Source organism: Cucumis sativus, chromosome 7 (assembly GCF_000004075.3).
Source record: "Cucumis sativus cultivar 9930 chromosome 7, Cucumber_9930_V3, whole genome shotgun sequence".
NCBI classification, from domain to species: Eukaryota; Viridiplantae; Streptophyta; class Magnoliopsida; order Cucurbitales; family Cucurbitaceae; genus Cucumis; species Cucumis sativus.
Window position 1 is genome coordinate 14446754 of NC_026661.2, and position 16581 is coordinate 14463334.

The 16581-nt window shown below is 31.5% G+C and overlaps 1 protein-coding gene across 1 annotated transcript; it reads right to left on the bottom strand.

Annotated features, from left to right (window-relative positions):
- Positions 1–826: 826 nt before the first annotated feature.
- Positions 827–4172, bottom strand: LOC101207973 (transcription factor VIP1). The gene is made up of 4 exons (XM_004139604.3): positions 3303–4172; positions 3081–3213; positions 1713–1797; positions 827–1457 (listed from the first exon to the last, which is right to left on the bottom strand). The coding sequence occupies exons 1-4, from the start codon at positions 3872–3874 to the stop codon at positions 1192–1194; spliced, it is 1056 nt and encodes a 351-aa protein (XP_004139652.1). The 5' UTR covers positions 3875–4172; the 3' UTR covers positions 827–1191.
- Between the last annotated feature and the right edge of the window lie 12409 nt (positions 4173–16581).

The window sequence follows — 16581 nt, forward strand, 5'->3', positions numbered from 1 at the left end:
ATAATCTCCTGTTACCGTTTAAAACTGCAGAGAATGGCTTTGTAAATGACGTTAAAAGTATCTTTAGTTTTTGATAGTGATTGGAATAAACTTTGCTACCGACGAAAACTTTGTACTCATTCATATAACGCAACAAAAACTTGTCTGAGCTTTGGATTATTACTATTATATGTTATGAATTGGAGGAACTAGGAAGGCTGTATTGCATCCAAATTAAGTTTTGATTTCCTTGGTAGCTGCCGGATGAAGAATCTTGTTCTTCCAATGAAGGACCCTTGAACTAGATGCCAAATTTATAGGGTGGGTTCAGCCGACTTTGGATTTTGTGGCTTCATTTGGAAATTTATAGCACAAAAGTACAAAGCATTTCTTAGTGATAGGGAAGGGGAGGTCAATGTCAATTTCGAGATGCAATGTTGGATTTTCATACTACTAAGTTTGTGCCTGTTTGATCTCTTTATTCTCAATTTTTTTTCTAATAGGTTAGTGACTTATTCTTAACCATTTGCATACCTACTAATCATAAAATTGGAAGTTTAGAGTTTCATTGGACATAAAAGATCAAATTTATACCTAATTGATCGAAGAAAGCAAATTATAAGTTTGGTCTCTAAACTGTGAGGGTTTTATATTTGAACACCTGTTGAACACAAAATTAGATAAAACCCTCAAAGTTTAACCAATCAATTAAGAAAACATGGGTTTTGGATCCTTTTAGGTACATAACTCACATTACCTTCCAAGTCATCCATATAAACAAACAGTAAGGAGAAGAAAATATATCCCAAACATGAATCGTTCAATCTCTTAACTTGAGCAACCTTTATTTAGAGTACAAACCAAATTCTATCATCATTTATTTCATATGGAAATAACTAACCATAGTTAAACGACCAACCAATAAATCTACTCTTCAAACAGAAACATCAACATTACACTTAAGTACAAAATACCACAAAGAAAGGGGCAAAGGTAGAACTGGCTGTGTACAATCATATGAAGATGCTACCTTTGTGTATCCAAAGACAGTTACAATGATCATCCAGTTATAAGTCGAAGTTATTTTATTAAACAACACCTAATATGCATATAAGATATATATATATATGTATAAGAATAATGTACAAGAAAATGATTGTAAAAAACCATTAACCTCGTTTGCTAGATAATATTTATATGTACAGACATCTTCTAAGGCTTTGTTTCGCCGTCGGGACTTCGACTGAGAAGCTGAGAGGAGTTTGTCCATTTCGGGTCTGATTGCTGCTGGTTGGTAGCCAACATGGGTGGTGGCTGCTGTTGACCCTGCTGAGCATGGGAGCTACTAAAATGGTGTACAGGTGGTCGGGATGAAGTATATTGCGGAGGTCGGTTGAAAGGATTTCCATTGATTGATGCAACTTGGCCTGCGGCAATTCTAAGTCGTTGAACTTCTTCCTTCAAAGCTTCACTCAGAGCTGTGGAGCATGAAAAAGACTCATGGGTAAATCCTTGTGTATGTGAAATGAACCTACCCTCTTAACTGACAGAAAAGAGAGAAAAAACAAAAATACAGGGAACAGCACAGCCTAGAAGAAGAAAAGAGCTAAAGGATAAACTCTAAAAACATAAATATTGTCCTTTCTATTGCTGGTTAGTACTCTTTTATGCTACAAAGTGCTTTTATAGAAGTGAAAGTTGAGATAGAAAGGCAGTTGCACATGCTTGCATACCATCTCGAAGTTGTGCTTGTTGCTCCATAGCCTGTAACCGAAGTTTGAGTTCCTTATTTTCCACAGTTAATCCACTAGTATCTCTCTGCATAACATGAAATTTATTACATGAGAGCTTTCTTTTTTAAAAGAAACAATAATTTTTATTGATAGACAAAATTTACCAAAAGGAAAGAGAAAACTTCCAAAAATCCGAAGTGGATTACAAAAAAAATTATACAGTATAGCTAAAGCATATCAGTTAAGAGTTGAAAACAAAAATTGCAACATTAAGCCTCCTATATAATTGAGAATCTAAAACATTTAGTGTTAATGATCAGTACATCACAGTCGAAGGAAAGAGTTTAGTTGGATAAAAAATGGAACCTATGAAAGACGGGAAGGCACAAGGTTGCAAATATTGAATAACTGGAGTTTATAGTGGGAATGAGAGAAATTGAACACAAAAGGAAAACAGTACAGGTAATAATGGATGGTCTCAAGGTTTCGTTTTGGATAACAAAAATTTGGAACGCATATTAGGCAAACGCAGAAACTAAGCAAAGAAGATAGCAGGCTTTGAAGATTTCAAAATGTAGCATGAAGACATAACAAGACGGCATCACATGATGGATGCCATTGATCCAGCACTTGTATCTTATATAGTTAATTAAAAGAAACCAGAATTTCCTTTTCCGTTTCTGTGAGCATTATGCGGATTTTTATCATATGACAGCAAGTCTTGTGTTCGTATCCTATCAAGACCGTTTTCTCCTCAATTAACATCAATGGTATTAGGGCTTCGTGAATCAAATTATCATCCAAGGGGAAAGTGTTAAAAAAAAGTATAAAAGATTCTATATACACATCCTATCCACCTTACTTTAAAATTTATATTGGAAATTAATTCAAAATTCAATGGGGTGGAATCATGACTTCTAATCCTTGCAACTCAAGCATTTAAGTACAAGAAGCTTCCTTCATTAGTTAATTTAAATCTACTTCTACAGTAACACAACATCTCGGGAAACCTATCTAATTTTCCAAACCTATCTTGATGATTTAACATAATCCAACTCCATGAATAGATGTCTCAACTTTATAGCATTTTATCAGTCCCTTTCTTCAACTTTTGAACAGACGTAGCATGCACAAAACTTCATCGCATTTTAGCATTTTAGTATTTTATCGGTCCCTTAGCTCACCACAAACTCACTTCTAGCTTGAATTTTCTCTCTCCAAGAAATCTAGTCAAGTCGAGGAGCCAATATTGATCTAACTTCTTAACATTTCATAGCCAAGGCAAATGGATTTCAGAAGAACAGAAGCAGCTTAAGGTGTCAGTTCAACAAAACTTCCAGTTCGCGATGAATGCAATTGAATCCATACCTGTAGAATCGTCACCTGCGCAGACAGAGTGGTAGCTTCGGACTGCAGAGTCTGAACCTTTCTCTCCAGTTCATTCGTGTATCGTATCTTCCTCTCTTTCGAACGAGCCGCAGATTGTCTGTTCGCAAGAATCCTACATTCCAAAATTCAGTTCATCAATTTCAAATTCAGTTAAAATTAGTTCCAATTCAGTCAAAGACAGAAAAACGAGTGGATGTTGACCTTTTAGCTCTTTTCGGGTCAATTAGGGCAAGCTCCGCAAGTCTCTCCGGGTCCATCGCCTTCTTCACTCCATCAATTACTAGGGTTGAATCAGCCTCAAACGACGACGAAGAACCATCCATGGATAAGCTATGTCGATGACGAACTGGCCGTTGTTCACTCACCGGAGTCTTCTTCCCCAAAGAATCGATTTCCCCACTATCACCACCAAGGTCCAAATTCTTGAAGAAATCAGAGTCCATAGACAAGCTCCGTAAGTGACCACCAAAAGGTCCAGAGGCAATCGGCTCGGGCTTAGGGCGAACGGCGTCATCAGAAAATTTGGCACTAGAGGAATTAACGGCGATGGGAGTGGCGGCAGTAGGGGGAGAAGAAGGAGAAGAGAGCATGGAGAGGTCGAGCTCTGAAGGGTCAAAGAAGAGAAGTTCATCAAGGTTTGGGAAGCGAAAGGAAGTGTCGGAGTGGGAGCGGCGGTGGTGGGAAGCACGATGAGGATTTTCCGGCATATGTTCGATGTCCATCGCCACCGGATGCGGTGGCTTCGACGACGAGAAATTAGGGTCCATCAGCATAATCTTTGCAGTGGAATTATGATCGCCGTGGTGGGGGAGGTGGAACTCAAAGTTGCAACGATCAAGAGATTTATCAACAACACCGAAATAACAATGGATACAAAATTTATATAATTAAAAAGATTAAAGGAGAAATGAGAAATTAATTATGTTACTGTTTTTGGTTTGTTGTGAAATGTGTTATTGAAAGAGAAAGATTTGAAGTTGAGAACGTGAAGAAACTTGTGAAGATCGATGTTGGAAAAATGAAAAATCAACAAACAAACAAGAAAAGGGGAAAGAAAGTATGGGAAATTGAAATCAAAATTGGGGAATTGATGAGTGGGATTTTTTCTTTCTTATTGAAAAATTAGAGTATTGTGCATTAAGCGTACCTAGCCCAAAAGTCATTCAATCTTCCCATCACAATTTCTACTTTAATTTATTTTAAATGTCCTAAATTCATTTAAATTTTACTCCCAAATTTGTAGGCCATAACCATACTTAATTTGTAACAATATTTTCTTTTTAAGATATCTAAAAATACTGTTTCTTGAAAATTGTCAAAAATTTAAAAAATGCCTCATTTTTGTTTTGTAAGACTTTTATGGAGAAATGTCGTAAATTTATAAATTTGTAAAATGTTTCGATAATGCTCCTACGTCAATTCATTAATTTAGATTTTAGCATAATTTGGACTCGGAAGAATTTGAATCTAAAATCTCAATTCTATGGGTTAGTTGAATATTTATAATTAGTTAATAGTTATTTTCTTTTTTAGTTTAAAAAACAAAGAGAACATACTCACGAATTTTTTTAAAAAAATTATGAATTAAATTTGAATTTGAATTTGAATTTTTTTAAAATAATAACTAAAACATACTCAAAGAAATTGAAATATGCAGTTCGGTGCAGTTTTAGCTTCACACCGAACGTTGATCAACAACCCTATACGGTAGTATAAAAAAACTTTCATAATAGCTTCATTTATTGTTAACCACCCTACCAAATAATCAACGAAAGTGTATGTACTACCATATAGCATTAGAAATATTCTCCTCCATCTTTCATTTCCTTTTTATCATTTACTCCGAAATATGACTTTATATACTTCATCTTTTTCTTTCTCTCAACTTTAATATCATCTCAGTCATCTTCATTTATTCTTTCTTATTCCAGTTGTTCGAAGAACTCGTTTTAAGAGTGTGTTTGGACTCGAAAAAAAGTAATTTTTAAAAAGTTTGTAGTGTTTTGGGAATTCTCCAAAATATACTTTTATTAAATTAGATTTAAAATCAATTCATTTTCAATAAATTACTCCCAACTAGATTTTGAAATGATTGATTGGCAATTTATTTACTTTTTTAGATTATAATGATTACTACAATACCCCTCATACTAACCCTCATGTCCTAGTCGATCTCTCTTCTCTCTTTTTTTCATTTTGCCCAAGAATTGAAATCTTGCCTCCATAACTTAGCTTTGAGGTTAGATTTTGTTTTAATGTGAGATTAGATCTAAGATTTTTGGTCATCTTCTCGAATGATTTGTAATTATTGGGAATCTATTCATGGATGTGGCTTTTAGTGTTTTCTCCTCTGTTTGGGATTTATACATGCAAAACATTTGAGGTTATATTTGAGAATCTTTTGAAGGGCTATCTAGGTTTAGGAAGATGTGAGGTGTGAGATATGTAAAGGGAAGTTGAAGTAGAAAGAAGAAGAAGAAAGTGGAATAAAATAAATGCAAATATGTTTCTTTAATTTAAATATCAATCCATCTTAGTGGAGTTAAATTTTTCTTCTAACTTTAGTCTAAGGCCAAAATGGTCATCTGACCATTCAAGTTAAAGTAACTTTGACTTTTTCAACGCAAAAGTCAATATTTTGAATTTTTACCATTTTTCCATCTTGAATAATTTTAACCTCTCGAGCATGAATCCAAATTCATTTTTATAAAACTTAAATCACACTTGAATATAAAATCGGTCAAAGTTTGACTTTTCAAAGTCAAAAGTAAGTATTTTGACTTCTTACAACTTTGATCATTTCCGTCAATTCCAAGCTTCTGAATTTGTCCACATTCATGTTTTTAATATTAAATCATATTTAAGTACAAATCTCTATATTAAACTGATAACCAATGGCTATATCACATATATTCGTCGATTTTTCTCTTTTTACCTAATTCAAACAATTCGACTTATTTCAACCTATTGTCCTAAGTTAAGTCCATATGTGCTAGCAGGGATACCTAATAGACATATAGATTGTGGACTCCAACAATCTAAGACTAACTAGCCAAACCATTTTAGATCGAGGTAATTGACATTCGTTAATTAACGGATCACTATACTAAATTCTCGTATTTGCACTCTCCTCACTATAGATAAACTTGTGTCCATATGATATAACCATGATTAGTAAGTTAATCATTCACAAGTTGTTTGTAACCTCGATTGGGTTAAGACATCGGTTTACCCCTAAGACTGCATCTTGCTTCTTAAGTTCCATCGCAATTTCATTATTGAACAATTGGTGTTAGATTCAACCTATAAACCAAATCACTCTCATTGGCCTGAGAGGATGGGCTCCCTTGTTCAAGACTTGGATTTAGTCCTTAAAGGAACAACCTATCTACTAACCTTAAAGCAGGTAGGAGCGAATTCCGTTTTACAACCTATGTCTCTAGCTATCCACTCGGTCTTACCCCTGAAATGGGAGGCTTATTGGGCCAACGTTGATGAGCTAACCTCACCTGTATAGATCTAAGGATTAAGATTAAGTTACCTAGGTCATTAATAATCGAAATAGTCAGTTTTATACAATCAACGATGTTATAACTTAAAATTACTTTTTAATAGTTCCAATCTTATGTAAACTCTTTACATAGGATGCCCCAACTTCCATGTAAACTCTTTAAATTTATTTCAGAACACATATTTATTTTTTTAAGTATTTTTTTTCTTGTTCTTGACCAAAACTAGTATATTAATTATTTATGTTTCTTTTTATTTACTTTATTATGATACGTTTTCCTTAAATTTAGTATTTTCTTTTATTTTAAATTAAAAAGTCTACATCTACTTAATAGTAATGACCTCAACTTAGTCTAAAAGTTGGGTCGTTACAAAGTGCTCCTCGAGTCTCTCAACTAATTTAGAAACATAACAATAAGTTATCCTAAACTTTAAAGGTTAGTTCTAATCTTCAATCTTAATCAATTTCTCCAAATACATACTTGAGTAGATAGAGGCCGGAGCATGCATCGACACGGTTAGATACAACATAAGGTACAAATCATAGTGGCTATGATCCCATTCTAAGTTTTCATTGTCAAATGACTCCTCTCATTTAGGCTTATGAAAATCATAATCTTAATTACTAGAAAATCATCGAGCTCCACTGCAATCTTGGACATGTTTGCTCAGGATGGCCTACGAAGGTGCAAATCCCACACACATTTGGGCTCGTTGCATCTCCTTGCAACTATTTACCTAGCCAAAAAAGTTAACTCCAAAGCCTGACAGTGAAGGTCACTAACCTCGTCAGTAGAAAGAGATGATCCACGAGATAGTCTCTAACCTTATTAATGATATCCTCTCATGCTTAAAACACTAGCACAAAAAGAAAGTAAATCAAAGCAAAAATAATACTTTAGCTAAAAAATAACTCAGAAAAATTAGTTGGCATCCCCGACAACGGCGCCAACTTGATGGAGCCTTTTTCAATTGCCAATAAAATAAAATTTATGTGAAATTAATCAATACTACTTATACTACTAAGTTGTATAAGTGGCAAGACTAAGTCGATCTGATTTGAGATTCAAATAAATAAAGTGTAAGAAAAATAAAGATTCAAATGTAATCAATTAAAATATTGTAGTTCAGATGAATGAAATCACCCAAAGAACTATCAAAGCATGGCTTTTAACTCCTTTCATATGCCTAGTCCAATTGACTTTTTTTTCTTGCTTAAATATTTTATTAGAACTCTAAATTGGTCCCTTTTAACTCCATTTTTTACATAATGCTCGATTGTACTTCTTTGATGCACGAAACCTATAATCAAATAAACACATAAAATATAAGAACAACCTTGAATTAAGTGGAGTTAGATAGCACATTTTTTGTGTTATCAATTTGCTAAAGTGATAGATGATTGTAAGAGTTAAATGACAAAAACCAAATATTCATATGCTCAAGATGCTCTTTTGAGCATCACGAAGCTTCCTTTAAAGAAAAGTGATGAGACACTAAACCACATTGTTTTATCTCATCAAATTAGATCATTTTTCTCTTCAAACATTCAAGCTTACTTCATTTGCTCAAAATCAACCAATCATACAATAATGTCGTGAAATTCACTTTTAAACCTCAAAACTACCATAAAACAAGTCGTAACAATAATATTTGCTATCGATTATTTCATTTTGATATCTCTAGATTAATTTGAGAAAAAATCTCTATCCTTGAGGCTAAAACACTTTTTTTGAGTTCAACATGTACTTCAGCTATGCATATAAATAATTCTGTAGTTAAATATTTAATAGACGATCCTCCTAATTTTAATAAATTGTTCATCTAAAAATATCTTGATCTCTACTAATTAAGACTGTATTTGGATTGATTCAAAAAGTATTTAAGATAAATCGAGATGTTTAGTATTGGTTTAAAATAAATTTTAAAAATGAGATTATGAATATAATCATTTTAGAGAAAACACATTCAACCAAATTTTATAATAAATTTTTTTATTTGGTGTTTAACGAGTAATACTCCCAAATATCTATTTTTCTTCTTCTATATTTTTTTTTTATTAATTTTTACTATCTATTTTTTACTTCGTCGTTCTTTTTGCTTTTATTTTTTTATTCTTAAATACTTTAAAAAAATTTCAATGTGTGTTCATATACATTTAAATATAAGGGTTTGCAAATGTTCCTCTCTCAGCAGAATCTATTTCGCCTTAACATTTGTGAAAGAAATCATGAGAACGTCAATGAAGAACACGATCGTTCGGTTCGTGAAATGAAGATAAATGAAGAACGTGATAAAAAATTGTATATCTTTTTGTCTAGTTGATATTATATTGTCTTGAAAAAATTATTTATCTCATTTATATGGAGTATTTTTAAAAATAGCAAAATAAATTAAAATATCAAAATTTTGGATTGTATCACTAATAGCCTTCTATCACTATAACATATCAATGACTATCAGCGATAGAATTAGCTATAGGTTGTAAATATTTTATAAAATCTACCATTTTTAAAAATTCTTCTATTTATATTTTGTTGTTGAAAATCATTTTTTTTTAATTTTTATTTGTATGGTTATGTATTTACATTTCAAGATATTTGTGCTTCTAAATTTGAATTGTCTAAAAAGTAAAATAATATAGAAAAATAAAATTAATGTTTAGTTTCAAGTAACAAAAAAATTAATAACTTCAAATTACCGTGCGATTATTTTAAAATATATTTATTAAAAAAAGATACAAAATGTGTGTATTTTTGTATGAAATTCGTTTATAATGTTTAACAGTCTTTTATGATAATTTAACCTAAGTATAAATGACATTGTTAGTATAAGACAAAACAAACACACTTTTGTATATAAATATTTATAAATAGGTCAAACCAAACATACCAAACATGTAAATGTTTAGATTTTAAACTTTTTACAAAAGAGATTTTTAAAAAAGTGTATTCGTCAATCAAAACGGAGGACGAGATGAAAAAGAATTTCAATTTCACATTTCCACAAAAATTGATGTCTTCTCTCTATTGGCCAAATATATTATGTCACAAAATGAACTATTCTTAGCCTTTCCAATCATATTTGAGTGGTTTCCATTAGATCTAAAGTTCCTCATTAGTTATGAAAAGAAATTTTCAATTTATTAGTTTAAAATGTATTTTCATCACAACTTTTTAACCTTTCTATCATATAAAAAAAAAAAAGAAAAAGAAAAAGAAAAAATTATAGCAAACTAAACCAAATAATAAAATCAAACCAAAAAGTTGATTTTTACTTCAACGAAGTTCAATTCTTTTTTAACATGTAAACTAAATCCAAATCAAAGTTGAATTGAATTGTTTATATCAAACAAAACTGTTTTCATTAAATATAAAAATGAAAATTTTAGCAAAATAAAAAAATTATATTGGGTGAATGAAATCATAAAGAGAGCTAACATAATATTTCATTTGGTCATTGATAGTCCCACGATATGTGTTGAGCAGCAAAGGTAATAAGAAATGAGGATGGAAAATGATATTGTTTGGATGAGATTGAGATTCAGTCAAAAGTATGGGCTTTCAATAAATCTTTACCATTACTTTTCTATCATCCAAATGAAAGGAGAGATTGAGAGACCTTACATCACGTGTCAATGCACAAACAAAAGATGAAAATGGGCCTAATAATTTTTGGAGGCCCAAAAGGTTCTTGGGATAGAAAAGTTTTTTTTTTCTTTTTGGTAATTGTAACGATGGTTATTTCATGAATAATAATTAAGGATATGACAACATTAAAAAAAATTGCAAATATAGGAAAACTATCACTGATAAACTTGTATCACTACTAGACTCGTATGATCTATCGGTGATAGACCAATTTTTACAACATGATCTATCAGTGATAGACTCTATTATTGATAGAATTTGACAAATTTTGTTATATTTGCAACTTTTTAAAATATTGCTATATACTTAATTATTTTGAATTTAATTGTTAAATTTGCAACTATCCCAAAACTTAATTAGAAAAGTTCCTAGTTTTACTCATCTCTTTCACAGTTAGAAGAAAATCTAAAAACAACAAGTTTGGAATATATTTAGTGTTTATTTAAAAAATAAACTATTTTAGACCAAATTTGGGTATTTAAATATATTTTAAATAGTTATTTTCAAACGTATTTAAGTAAAAATAAACCTTTCAAAAAAACACTTTTTTCTCTAATCAATCTTGGAGGATCCTAAGTTTGTGACATACCAACAATTTGAAAGTATGAGATTTGTTTTGGTCCAAATTTTTAAAAAATATAATTATATTAAAATCTTTCTCAAACTTAAGTTCTAGTTAAGAATAAAAAGTGATAAACTCATAAATAGTGTGAGATTCTCATCCTCAAACAAAAAGTGATAACTTTATTGAAAATTATTCAACAGGAGGGTTTTCACGTTTGTTTAGAAGAGAATTAACATGTTTAAGAGTGATTTGTATACGATTAAGATAACAATTTTTCTTTTAAAATATTCTCCATTATTGAAAAGGAATAGCTAATTATATACAAAATAAAACGCACCTCCATCCATGTAGTATGAGAGGTCTAAAAAGTTAACAACTTAAATTCGTTCATATTATTTAGTATATATGAAAAATGATATAGATATTAATGTGAATATATTATAGGTGATGTTACGTGGTTAAATGAAATATCAATTCTCTTAACACATTTTGTTGATACATATTTGACAATCTCCTATGATTAATTAATATCACAAACCCGAATAATTGTTGATAGATAAGACCAAAAGTAGTTGAGCTGATAAGGGATTCCTAGAGTGGGACTTTAGGACATTGTATTTGTCTACACAAAAATATTTTTTAGGGTTTTGGTATAAGACACATGTTATGTCTTTTTCTTTTATTAACTAAAAACATGAAACTAATTCTGTATTAAATTTATTTGGTACTACACATGTATATGTTCCATAGTTTTTCCTTATGGACTTTTGTGAAAAATGTTTTGAATAGCATCCTGCAATTGTAATTTGTTGGGTCTACAGGGGCTAAATCGAGGATAATTAATAAAAAAAAGCTCAAAACTCGCTCGTGTGTGTGTGTGTATATATATATATATACACCTATACACATATTGTACATAATGTGTATATAGATTATGTATATGTGTGTATCTGCATGAAAAAATAAGTCACAATTAATTACTTGATGTCTTAAGTGAACGCTCAAGTTAATAGATGAAGTAATAGCATGACTAATAGTATGAAAAGACATAATAGAACTCTAAACCCAGTTTGATGACACGGCGACCTTTAGTCCGACTGAAAAGATCATTTAGAAAGATTGAAGAGATCAATCTCAAGCTTACCAACTTACTAAGAAAGGAGGTTGAAATCCAATTCAACCTTGGTTGGGAGAAGTTTAATGCTCAAATTTTCAATTAAAATTAACCAAACCTTGGAGCAAAAATATCCCATCTTAAAATCCATAACTCAATCAGTTTGAGACAAAATAAATAAACACTGGGAGTACCAAACCAAACCAAAAGTAAGCAAAACTCACTAAGAAGTGGCTCAAAACAGAGGACGACTCGACAAGAGCAGTCGGCTCGGTGAAGGGGACATGGCTCAGACTAACACGGCTTGGACGCGTGGCTCACGAAAAGAAGACCGACTCGATTTGCATCCTTGACCGTAAAATGCGACGATGGTCGATGGCGCTGTGTGAAGGGAGGCTACGTAGCCTACATGTGGCTGCAAAGGCGGGAACGGTCGATGTCGTGAGCTTCCATACGAAAATAGACGGTCGGCAAACGAAGGAGAATCAGACGGAGGAGGAGAGCTTCAACTTCGCTTCGGCTTTGGTGCGATGGACGAAGAGAGGGCAACGCGACTGAGACCCACGCATTGCTCTCGGTGGAGAGAGGTTGACAGAGATGGCAATGGTGTCGTTGGCGACAATGATGTGACCAAAGAATCTTGGTATGTACTTTTAAGTTTTAATGGACATTTTCCATTTGGCCTATTAATTAATTAGCACCCTGTTGTACAGTTTTAATTATTTGGCACTCATTTGGCCTCTTGTGTCAATTACTTATTCGAATTATTTGCATCATATATTAATACATTAATCAACATGCTATATATAATTATTTGACATTCATTTGGCTATTGTGTTATTTATTTTCATCTTGCATTAAGTCTACTTTAATTACCGAACACCCCATCACAGTTAAATATTTGCATTTGTATTAATTAATTACCATCATTTTAATTATTTGACATCCTCGGTTAATTATTACTCTAGTCGGTGCTGATTAATTATTAATTATCGCGCATGGTGTTGCATTAATTAATTTTCTTACATCATATTTGCATTAATCACTCATCTTGCATATTTTTACATATTGCTTATATTATGTCTGTATTTATTTTATTTGTATTATTTTATCACAAACATATTCTGTTAAAGTATTTCTCAAATTTCACAATGTTTTGTCATTATTATTATTTATTTTTCAATTTAAATATAAAAATGTAAATTGAAGAAAAAGTATTATTTCATTTTTTAATGGATTTTATAATTTTAATTTCATGAATACATGAAATTTCTCCATTTGAAATTTAATTAATATATTGTTTTTAAATAAATACATTTCATTTTTTAAATGAGACTGAGTAATGTTTTCTATGAATTTATTAATTCTTAGATACATGAAATTTCTCATTAGACACCTATGATAGAGATTAAAATATCAAAGTTTGGTATCTTAATATTCTTGAGGTGAATAAAAAAATCTTTTGAAACAAAGATAAACTTCACTTTTCTAATGGCTCCTATGCCACCCATAATTATTAATTCATGTTTGGGTTTTATTTTCTTCGATGTGAATTGATAAACATGAGACATTTAAATAAAACCTAAATAAAAAACTTTATTTTGTGAACGTCTGTAATTTAGTTTAAAAGATAAAATTTGGTAACCATTTTATGGGTGTTTTAGTATGCTAACACCTTCCCTACACACAACACACTCCCGAACCTAAATTTCATGTATTTACGTAGACCTTTTTTTTCTTTGGGTGACCGATCACACTTTAATATGGTTGGTGGCGACTCCAAAAGTATTTATTTATTAAAATTAAATAAAGGATGGAGGTCGGTCGCTCCGCATAGCGATCACGTTGTGACAGGTAATCATTCAGCTGGCATGGAAAAACTAAGTAGAGAGGTTTATAAATAAAGAAATTCAAACCATTTTGAAGTTGATTTTACCCTGAACTTGTTTAAGAAGAAACTGGGGGTGCATCTAAGAATTTCAAGATACAAAACGAAGTCACTTTTGGCAAGGATTCTGAAAAATGAAGGGGAGACTCTTGGCTGAGGAAGCCAGGTTAAGAAGCTATTTGATTGTGTCTATGAGTGGTTCTTCTTACAAATACTTTCCAAAATTAAAAAAAAAATACTTAAAAATATTTGAATCTTTAAAAATATTTTTATTGAAACTACAATCTTGACAATTTCCTCGTGCTTTCGAATCCTTAAGGTGTTTGTGCGTCATATCAATAAATCGAAAGACTAGAATGAGACAATAATCTACTTAAGGATTGTAGTGTGTGAACTTTCAAAGGAGATAAAAATTTCAAAAATCATTATTCTCATACTTGTGGAGTGTTAAATAACTAAAATTAAATATCCTTGTACCATGTATGATAGGATCCCTTATTCTTGTTGTGTGATCTTGAATAAGTATCTCATACTTGCTACGTGATCTGGTATTGGATGCCCTTTGCTTGTTGTGTGATCTATCATTGGAAGACATGTTAGGAGTAAGGAAATTGATGGTATATGTTGTCGCGTTGAGAATTCTCGGCATGACTATAACTTACCAAAGGAGTGTGGGAAACGCTTGAGCCAAGGAAATGGTACAAAGACGAAATTGAATATTAAACAAAAACTTAGTGTGCAAGAAGCATACGACATGATAAATGTTTCTCCGATTAGGCAAATCCGACTTGATGAAATCAATTGATAAAAGATCCCACTCACTAGGCATTTTCATCTAACCTTTCAAGCCTTTTTATTTATCCCCCAGGTAGCGAAAGACCTCTGATGTTGAACTTGCAGTTTTGATCGCGTATCGTTCCTCCTTAATCACTTTATTTTGGTAGTGGTCAGTGTCTACTCACACATAGCATGAAGTAGTTAGGCGATCAGAGTTCAAGTCTTGTTGAGTTATGTTTACTAGTTTTGTGACAAATGTTGTAAAAGTACTGGATGTACCTATATTCTAATCATCTATAAAATTTTCAACGTTTTTTAAAGTTTACACTCGGCGTTAAGCTTCTTTGTATTTGTCTTTTAATCTTGCTTACTAGGTGTTCGATGCATTACTTCGCGATGAATGTCTCATAGAATGTCTAGGCTATCGCGTCTCCATTCCATTGCATAGAATCCTTTATTCTACCCCTCAACAAGCTAATCATCTTTACTATTATCCTTTCACCCCAAACATTGTAGCCACAAAAAATTTAAAGTTGGTGTGTATATCTAATCAACCTGTATGGTCAAATATGAAACTATGTTACTCCTTTTCCATTTTCATACCTATTTTTGTCTCTTTTCATATCACTTTTCAGAAAGATTCGACAAATTTTTTAATAGTATCGAGATAATTGGGCAGGATAATTAAAGAGAAATTGGGTTCAATCATGGTTTTGCATGTATCCCACTGAGGTTCAATCCAACTAGAAAAAGATTAAAAATTCAAAGAGCTTTAGATAGAAGGCCAACCCTAAAAAGGAAAAATACTTTGGTCTTTTTTACACAAAAGCGTTTGGATGGGAAACTACTCAAGTTTTTCTTAATCTTTTGGTTTTGAGCATTTCTCTAAACAGTTCTTGATTTCCATGGATGAACTACAGAAAGTTGGTTGAAATGATTAAATATCTCAAATTTTAGAAAAAGATCTATACAAGATCACATTGATATTATTGATATTTTGAGTGAACAGAAAGTAAATTAAAGTGGTAAGAGTTTAAATTCGTGTGCCCAAAACAAAAAATATTGTATGGAAACAAAATTAATGAGAAAAACGATCAGTTGTTCCTAACAATATTATCTCATTTAAGAAGTACAAATATTGATATATTAAACTGAACACGGCATGACACGAACATATATCAACACATCAATTTTTAAAAGATAAGGCATAACATGTTAGAGACGTTATGTTTTGTCCAACGAAAAATTTTATGTACGCGTATTGTTTTCTAATGTGCATATGAAAAAGCATATACATTTTGATGAAAAAACAACATAAAATTTTGTGAATTTTTAATGATATGTTGGTTGAGAGAAAAAAAATGGTTTGAACCTTAAAAAGCTTAATTGAGCTAAAAACCATTGTTTTTCTTTTTTTTTTTTTTCTTTTTAAATAAAAAAGTGTGCCTTCCAAGTATTCCATCCCGTCTTCACTTATTCAGTGTGTTTAAAGTTTTAAAAAATAATAATAAAACGAAAAGACACACTATAAGATATTTGTCCATTCTCGATGACCAAGATTATTGAGAAAAGTCAAGAAAGCATCGGAAAAAGTTTTCTTGACGTGTTTTTTTACTGTCGGTAGAGTCGTTAGAATAGCATTGTGACAAAAGTCATATCTAGATGGAAAAAGATTAGTTGGTTGAGAATAAAATATTCTACAACAAAAGGATTGAGAGACTTTCTTCTAATGCCATAATCTAACCATGGGAGAAGTAACTTCTCCCAATGCCAAAAAAATTGATCTTAGGCATCAGAAAAAATAATCTCTTCTGATAGGACACTATGGGTGTCGAAAAAGATATTATAAAAATAGGATTGTTAAATTGGAAGATGGGGCTTCTGTCAATGTCAACCTATATGAGTGTAGGCAAAAACTCAAAATTGTGTGTCAAGAATATATCAGTGTATGGATGTCTATTTTTTTTCCAAGTATT

What these genes read in the sequence shown, in the direction of transcription:
- LOC101207973 (XM_004139604.3), bottom strand. Translation starts at nt 3,874, where the DNA reads ATGCTGATGGACCCTAATTTCTCGTCGTCGAAGCCACCGCATCCGGTG. An exon ending in GACCCGAAAAGAGCTAAAAG is followed by an intron (nt 3,214 to 3,302) that starts GTCAACATCCAC and finishes TTTGGAATGTAG; the next exon opens with GATTCTTGCGAACAGACAAT. An exon ending in ACAAGCACAACTTCGAGATG is followed by an intron (nt 1,458 to 1,712) that starts GTATGCAAGCAT and finishes CATGCTCCACAG; the next exon opens with CTCTGAGTGAAGCTTTGAAG.